This window comes from Athene cunicularia (genome assembly GCF_003259725.1).
Source record: "Athene cunicularia isolate RWA chromosome 7 unlocalized genomic scaffold, athCun1 chr7_part1, whole genome shotgun sequence".
NCBI classification, from domain to species: domain Eukaryota; kingdom Metazoa; phylum Chordata; class Aves; order Strigiformes; family Strigidae; genus Athene; species Athene cunicularia.
Genome location: NW_020799107.1, coordinates 20,762,948 through 20,770,116, shown reverse-complemented (window position 1 = coordinate 20,770,116; position 7,169 = coordinate 20,762,948). Strand labels below are relative to the sequence as shown.

General features: G+C 62.4%; 2 protein-coding genes across 5 annotated transcripts in view; one reads left to right on the top strand and one right to left on the bottom strand.

Moving 5' to 3' along the window:
- Positions 1 to 1,452: 1,452 nt before the first annotated feature.
- Positions 1,453 to 5,453, top strand: PRKAG3 (protein kinase AMP-activated non-catalytic subunit gamma 3). Of its 4 annotated transcripts, none has more exons than XM_026852985.1 (11): positions 1,453 to 1,486; positions 1,720 to 1,973; positions 2,058 to 2,139; positions 2,227 to 2,285; positions 2,578 to 2,623; positions 2,753 to 2,807; positions 2,901 to 3,027; positions 3,137 to 3,302; positions 3,470 to 3,507; positions 3,741 to 3,887; positions 3,972 to 4,198. In XM_026852985.1, exons 2-11 carry the CDS (start codon positions 1,833 to 1,835, stop codon positions 4,086 to 4,088), a joined length of 978 nt encoding a protein of 325 aa, XP_026708786.1. In that variant the 5' UTR covers positions 1,453 to 1,486; positions 1,720 to 1,832; the 3' UTR covers positions 4,089 to 4,198. The 4 variants fall into 4 exon arrangements, 3 of the variants coding, with proteins under 3 accessions (XP_026708786.1, XP_026708785.1, XP_026708784.1); XR_003398839.1 differs by lacking the exon at positions 1,453 to 1,486 and adding an exon at positions 5,330 to 5,425 and having other exon boundaries at positions 1,749 to 1,973; positions 3,972 to 4,141; XM_026852984.1 differs by lacking the exon at positions 1,453 to 1,486 and adding an exon at positions 5,330 to 5,453 and having other exon boundaries at positions 1,749 to 1,973; positions 3,972 to 4,065.
- A 1,277-nt stretch (positions 5,454 to 6,730) lies between these two features.
- LOC113482393 (sterol 26-hydroxylase, mitochondrial) overlaps positions 6,731 to 7,169 on the bottom strand; it is a 4,816-nt gene continuing 4,377 nt past the window's right edge. The window contains exon 9 of the mRNA XM_026852978.1: positions 6,731 to 7,152. The gene's annotated coding sequence lies outside the window, so the exon portion shown is untranslated. The remainder of the gene's footprint in view (positions 7,153 to 7,169) is intronic.

The window sequence follows — 7,169 nt, the reverse complement described above, 5'->3', positions numbered from 1 at the left end:
ACCCCAGGCAGGAGCAGGCAGGGGCAGGCAGGGCCATGCAGCACAGAGGGAAAAGGGTTCCCTCCCAACTGCTCTGGGTGCTGCTCAGCCTGGGGATGGATCCAGTTCTCCTCCTGCATCCCTGGGGGAGTGGGGGGATGTGTGCCTCCCACCTGCTCCTGCTGCAGGATAGGGTGGGAGCAGTGTCTGGGTGGGCAGAGCCGTATCCTGGCAGGTGCTGAGCACCACTCCAGGAGCATGGGGATCTGCAGAGTGGGGGAACAGGTTTTCTACCCCCAGCCATCTCTCCATCACCCCTTCCCTCGCATCCCCAGGGCCAGCACTGTCCCTGCCATCCCCTCCAGCCCGGTGTTGTGGGGTCGCAAGGGTGGTGCAGTGGCTGCGGGCACTGCACGGCGGTGGCAGCAGTGTCCCCCCCCGCGGCGGTGGCAGGGGCATGGCTGGCATTGCTCCCTGACACCCTATCTGCCAGGGCCCTGCTAGCCGTGGGCCCAGAATAGCAGCGCTGCTCCACAGTCAGCATGGAGCAACTCCCCGGTCCTGCTGCGTCCCAGGTACTGCCACGGTGGGTGGGGGGCCCAACCCGACAGCCCCCCATTTGGGGACAGGCCTCCCCAGGAGTGGAGAGATAAGGGGGGAGCTGGTGGTCCCCTTGCCATGGCCAGGCAGGCGTGGGGACAAGGACTCAGAGCACAGCCTGGCTGTCCTGCCTCGGCTGTCGCCAGCCCCTTGGGAAAGGTTGGGGACATTGGTGTGGGTTAGCCTCCTTCCCAGGGTTGGCTCTGGGCTCCTTAGGGAGAAGTCTCTGCACCTTTGTTATTGTAGCATGGCTTGTAAGCATTGGCTCTGCCAGCGGGTTTGTGGTCTGGGGTTGCTCTTCCTGCTACACGTGCTGCTTTGTTATGGTAGGGTCTCCTGGGGACTGTGGGGCATGGGATCAGCCCTGCTCACCTCCCCCCTGCCTGAGGCTGCCTCCCTGGTTATTGTTGGGTGTCCTGGGGTGGACCTGGTCCCTGGGGGGCAAGTGGGGCTGGTGGGGCTCCCATCATGGGAGGAAGCAGGACTGGGATTTACACCTTGGGGTTGGGAAAGGGAGAGGATGCGTGCAGAGCCACTGCGGGACGTGCTTGCCACCAACAGCGGAGTTGTCCTGCCATCTGCTGCCCTGACTAGGGGACCCCCACTGTCCCCCCGGAGTTGGGATACAAACTGGGTGTCCTGAGCTGGAGTCATCACGGGGGTGGCAAGCTCTGGGGGTCCTGGGTGGGCAGGGGGTTTCCCAGAGGGATGGGGGCTGAAACCAGCCCGTATCCCCACCCCAAAAGAAGGGTCCTCTCTGCATGGCTTGGGGGGTACAGGGCAGCTGGGTGGGAGCAGACAGCATCTACAGGGGGGGAGAGGCTGGGCTGGCTTCTGCTGACCCCCGCTCGCTGTGTGCCCCCTCAGGTGGAGCTTCTGGATGCTGCTGCCCTCCCTGAGGAGGAAGGTGGGTAGCAGGATACCTTTCATCTCCTCACTCCTCAGCTCCTTCCCAGCAGCTCCCAGTGTCCCCCAGGCTAGAGAGCTGCAGTGCTGTGTGCTGCCCCTGTGGAGTGGGGAACAGGGGGATTTGTGGGAAGCACCTGCTCCTGCAGCATCCCCCTGCTCCCCTGAGGCAGGAGGGTGTCGACACCTGGCAGCTCAGCTCACTGGCCAGGGCTGGGGCAGGTTTGCCCACAGGGTTCCCGAAGGCCCTGTGCCCCAGGGAGGAGCGGGAGGAGGAGGAGGAGGAAAAGGAAGAAGAGGACAGGCAGAGGAGCACAAGACCTGTCACCTTCACGCTGGGCAATGAGATGCTGGGGCTGGGCCCGAGCCCGGAGAATGAGTTTCAGAGCCCTGATGCTGAAGTCTACATGCACTTCATGAGGAGCCACTGCTGCTATGACGCCGTCCCCACCAGCTGCAAGCTCGTCGTCTTTGATGTCTCCCTGGAGGTGACAAAGCAGAGGATCGGTGGGGATGGGCAGGGGGGGAGCAGGCTTGGGGACCCTCTGACCCCCTCCCCACTCTGCTGGCAGATCAAGAAAGCCTTCGTGGCACTGGTGGCCAATGGGGTGCGTGCCGCCCCGCTCTGGGACAGCAAGACACAGAGCTTTGTGGGTGAGTGCCTGCAGTGCTGCCTGGCCCCTTCCCCTGCCTGGCAGCGAGGGGTGCGGGCAGCACTGTCAGCCCTGCGCATCTCCACAGGGATGCTCACTATCACCGACTTCATCAACATCCTCCACCGCTACTACCGCTCACCCCTGGTGAGTGCAGAGGGGAGGGTACAGGGGTTGGGGTGGACATGGGGCAGGGAGGGGCTGTCCCCATCTTTGCTAGTCCCCAGTTCCCTCTCTTGGTCCCTTTTTCATCACTAGACCATGACCAGGGGATGCTCTGGGCCAGCTCATCATTCACTTGGTGCCCCTTTGCCTGGCACCTAAGATGTGATCCCTGTGCTTAGGGTGATGGGGTGGGATGCCTAGGGAAGGGGGAAGTGCCCCAGAGTCCCCTCAGTCTCCTGTTGGGCCACTGACCAGAGCATCTTCCTGCCCTCAGGTTCAGATCTATGAGGTGGAGGAGCACAAGATTGAGACATGGAGAGGTAAAAAGCAAGGGGCAGTGGAAGTGTCTGGGCTGGGGATGTTGCGTGGGGCATGGAGGTGGGCCCTGGGGGTGTGGAGCTTCATGAGGGGGCTGGGGAACCCCCTCTCCCACCTCTCTCCCTTGGCAGAGGTGTACCTGCAGGGCTCCTTCAAGCCTCTGGTCTACATCTCCCCGAGCAATAGGTGAGCGCCTGCCCGCTGGGGGAGAGCACCCCCCCACGGGGGGTGTGCCCAGGATGCAGCCCTATCCCCCCACGATGTCCCCGTCACCCACAGCCTCTTCGATGCTGTCTACTCCCTGATTAAGCACAAGATCCACCGTCTGCCTGTCATTGAGCCCATCTCGGGCAATGTCCTGCACATCCTGACCCACAAGCGTATCCTCAAGTTCCTCCACATATTTGTGAGTTCTGGGACTCTGTGTACACACACATGGTGGGTGTGTGGGAGCACAAGCAAGGGTGTTGGGGTGTGTGTAGGTATCAGCCCAACTGTGCCCTGCCCTGCCGCAGGGCTCCACCATCCCCAAGCCACGCTTCCTGAAGAAAACCGTGCAGGAGCTGTGTGTTGGCACCTTCCGTGATGTGGCTGTTGTGCCTGAGACTGCCCCTGTCTACACTGCCCTGGAGATTTTCGTGGACCGACGTGTCTCTGCCCTGCCCGTCATCAATGATGCTGGTACCTGTGGATGGGCCAGTGATCCCCCCATCTCCCTTTGCCAGGGCCTCCGGCTGCATCCCTACCCAAAAAAACCCCTCCTGGCCTTTGGGCTGCCCTTTGGGGTAGAGGGGGAACATGGTGGGTTGTCCTCAGGACCCCCTCCCCTGCACTGTCTCTCCTTGCAGGGCAAGTGGTCGGCCTCTACTCCCGGTTCGATGTCATTGTGAGTACCCTGTGTGTTTGCATGCCCAGGCATGAGTGTGGCCCCTTGAATGCCACTGGTGGGGTGCTCACACCTGCCTGTGCCCATGTAAACCCCACACCACATGCAGCAACATGCATGTGCCAGTGCAGATCTGCCCCCATACATCCCCAGGGCTCCGTGTCCCCTGCTACGCTGGCCCAAGGGGGTGCAAGGACATGTTGGGGTGCTGAGCAGGGCCACCTCTACCGCAGCACCTGGCAGCCCAGAAGACCTACAACAACCTGGACATCAGCGTGCGGGAGGCCCTGCGGCAGCGCACCATCTGCTTGGAGGGGGTTCTCACCTGCTACCCCCACGAAACCATGGAGGACGTCATCGACCGCATGGCCAAGGAGCAGGTGAGTGGCTGGGGCACCTCGTACCAGCACCAGCCCCCCTGCCCACTGCCCAACCTGCCTGTGATGCTCTGCCTGCACCCACAGGTCCATCGCCTGGTTCTGGTGGATGAGAACCAGTACCCACGGGGCATCGTCTCCCTCTCCGACATCCTCCAGGCCCTTGTGCTCACTCCCGCAGGTATCGATGCTCTTAACTCTTAGCCCACGACGCTCCGTCTTTCTCCATTTGCACCCTCCATTTCTCTCCACTTCAGGTAGGCGCTGCCCCCCGCCAATGCGCGCCTGTCCCCTCCCCAACGCTGGGTCACCATCACCTCCCTGCTCGGGCCACTGGCCTCCACCCCAGCCAAACTGGCCCAGGGGATGGAGGAGGCTGGGGCTGGGGTCTGGCAGCGCTGGGTGCCCAGGTGGGGATGGCAGGACCTGGATGCTGTTTGTCCCTGGGGACACAAGGACCACAGGGGATCCCTCCTGGGGTCCTGATCCCAGGTGTCTGTGAGAAAGGATGGGGGCATCTGCCACGGAGACACCCCCAGACCCCCATCCAGGCAGTGTATGGGATGTGTGTTTTGCAGGTCCCTGGGCTTTGGGCTGGATGAGGGTTTTGGGGTGTGATGCACCCCAAGACAAAAAGCCCTCTTTTGACCTCGCCTCAAAGCACCCCCTGAGACCTGAGCCCCTCCAGTGCTATTCCTGGAGAACACAGAGCGGACAGACCCCCACTCGCACACTCCAGACATGTTACCCACCACTAGCCATGTGCACAGTGTGGCCAACGCATGGCTGGCAGAGCCCTCCACCCGCTCTGGCCCAGAAACGGCTTGCTCCAGGGACAGGGCTTGCTCCAGGGATGGGGCTCACTCCTGAGCTATGCTGGGACTGCACTGCCTGGCCACCTGCATCGCACTCTGGTCACCCACTACCTGGTGAGTCCTCGCTGGCAGTGGGTGGGCACAGTGCTGGCACCCACTGTGGCACCCATTTAGGGGTGAACTGGGGAAGAGGAAGCTGACCCTGGTGTCCAGCTGCTTCCCAAAGGTAATGATGCTTTTTTAAGGGTGCTGGTGGGGAACAGGCTTGGGATGACCTCATGCCCACCAGTTCCCCCAGAAGTGCTCAGCTTCTCCACACAGAAGGGAACCGAGAGCAGTGTGTGAACCATACCAGACATGGGACTCCCTCTCCCCTGACTTCCCCATCACGGTGCCTCTGCTCACCCCATCCTCTGGTACCCATGGGGTGGCTGTGCCGGGAGCTGCAAGGGGCCACCAGGATGTCCCTCTCTAGGCCAGCCCCTACCCTGGGGGCTTACATCCAAGCCAGGGATGGGTACAAGACCCCAGTCTCTACCGGGGCAGTCAGAGGGCCATGCTGCAGTGTGCCCAGCCCAGTGCCAGTGCCTACCAGGGGGTTATGGCCCTGCACACTCTCTCACCCCACAGGCATTGACCGAGCCTTGCTCTGAAGACACCAGGGAAGTGCCACCATCTCTGCTGACTCGGGGGCCTCTTGCATGGCCGTGGGGCTGTGGATGGAGGCCCTCTGCGGGGAGGACCTGCCTGCCCACACCGGTCCTGGGACTCGTCTTGAGTCTGGGGCCAAATCCTGCCAGCCTCGGGGTGTCAGGGATCGGGATAAAGGGGGTTCGGGTGTGCCTCCTGCCAGCAAGCACAGTGATGCTTGATTGGCACCATGCTGGAGGAGTCATGCCATGCCTACAGCTGGGCATGGGACACACATGGCCCTGCGGAAACTCAGCCACCCCTGTCCCATCCTGCTGCCGGATTCAAGCGCTTCAGCCACGGCTCCCCCCTGGTGAGCACAGTCCCGCCAGCTGTGCCCGGTAGCATAGGCTCAGCTGCACACAGAGGCTTGTTTATTGTAGGGTCACACAGGGCTGGAGCTCCTTGGCAGAGGCGCAGCCTGCGTGGGAGCCGGCACCAGTACAGGCACTTGCACGGGGACACTGTGCGTGTTTTGGGGTGGGAGGGGGGTATTTATTTATTTGCTGGTCTGTTCAGCCTTGTTGTAATAAATCAGCCTGCTCCAGGAACTGCTGCCTCGCCTTTCTGGGGTGCAGCTGGTCATGGCTCCTGCGGAGAGAGCTGGGCTGGGGAGGGGGTGACAGCTGCTTGGCATGGCTGGGGAACCCAGCCTGGGACACCAGCGAGCGTGGTGTGGGCACAGGGTGGCACCTCTACCCATCTGGGTAAAGCCAGGGAACAGGGATGTGGGGCATGCAGCCTTGATAGCTCCAACATGGCAGTGGTGTGCAGGTCCCCTCAGGGACACCCCAGGGATGTCAGCCTTGGTTCCAGCAAGGTTTCTGCCTGCTGCTTCCCTCAGTCCAGTTAGGATCCCCAAGCATCAGGAGGGTGAGGGGGGTTCGCTGTTCGGATGCCCCGTGCTCCAGCCCTCCAGGGCCCTGGGCAAGCAGCAATGCAGCCCCTGCCTCTGGCTGCTCTGAGACCCTGCAATGGCCCCGGATATCAGCCCCACTTCCTCACTTGGGGATGGGGGAAGCCGAGCCGATCCTCTCCCGCTGCTTCACCCAGAGTGAGTCCTGCCCCTATTCCCGTGATCCTGTATCAGCATCTCAGTGAAACAGGCTGATAGCGAAAGGTCCCGGGTGCTCCACACCCCTCCTGTGCTGGCTGGCCCTGCCAGGGACATGATACCAGTGCTGGGTGGTGACAAGCCTCCTCCCCAGCATGGGGGACGTGCATTGCTTCGCTTGCCCAGGCTGGCTCTGTCTCTCTGGACCAGGCGCAAACCCCCAACCCCCGCCAGCACTCGACTCTCCCCTGGCAGGCAGGGCGGGAAACTGAGGCACAGAGAAGTGACTGAGGCCAAGGTCAGCTGTTCAGAGAGGACCCAGACGTCCTGGCTTCAGGCACAGATCCACACGCAGCTACACAAGGACGGGACGAAGGAGACACCGAATGGCTGCAAGCCCCCTCCCCGCTTCCCCCCCACCCTGGCAGAGCTCCCAGGTCCCCGACACAGCCCAGCTGGGCACAGGATGGGGGGGATACAACCCCTTGCGGTGTGTGAAAGGCACAGCAGTTCCCCAAGCATCCTGCTGATTTGGGGTAGGGGGATACTAGTGCCCCAGGGACAAATTGGGGGTATCCCTTATCCACCTCATCTTCCCCACAGTGGGGCTGGGAGCTCCCTGGCCCAAGCTGGGCAGGAGGTGGGTGCTAGGGTGGGTTTGCCTTCCTGCCCCTCCTCCTGGGGCAGCGGGGGTCCCCACTCAGCACCCCTGTCTCTTATACACAT

Bases quoted from the DNA above. Each gene is read 5' to 3' on its own strand.
- PRKAG3 (XM_026852983.1), top strand. From the start codon at position 1,833: ATGCTGGGGCTGGGCCCGAGCCCGGAGAATGAGTTTCAGAGCCCTGAT. The intron at 3,888-3,971 runs GTGAGTGGCTGG...CTGCACCCACAG, and splicing joins ACCGCATGGCCAAGGAGCAG to GTCCATCGCCTGGTTCTGGT. The intron at 4,066-4,141 runs GTATCGATGCTC...TCTCCACTTCAG, and splicing joins CCTTGTGCTCACTCCCGCAG to GTAGGCGCTGCCCCCCGCCA.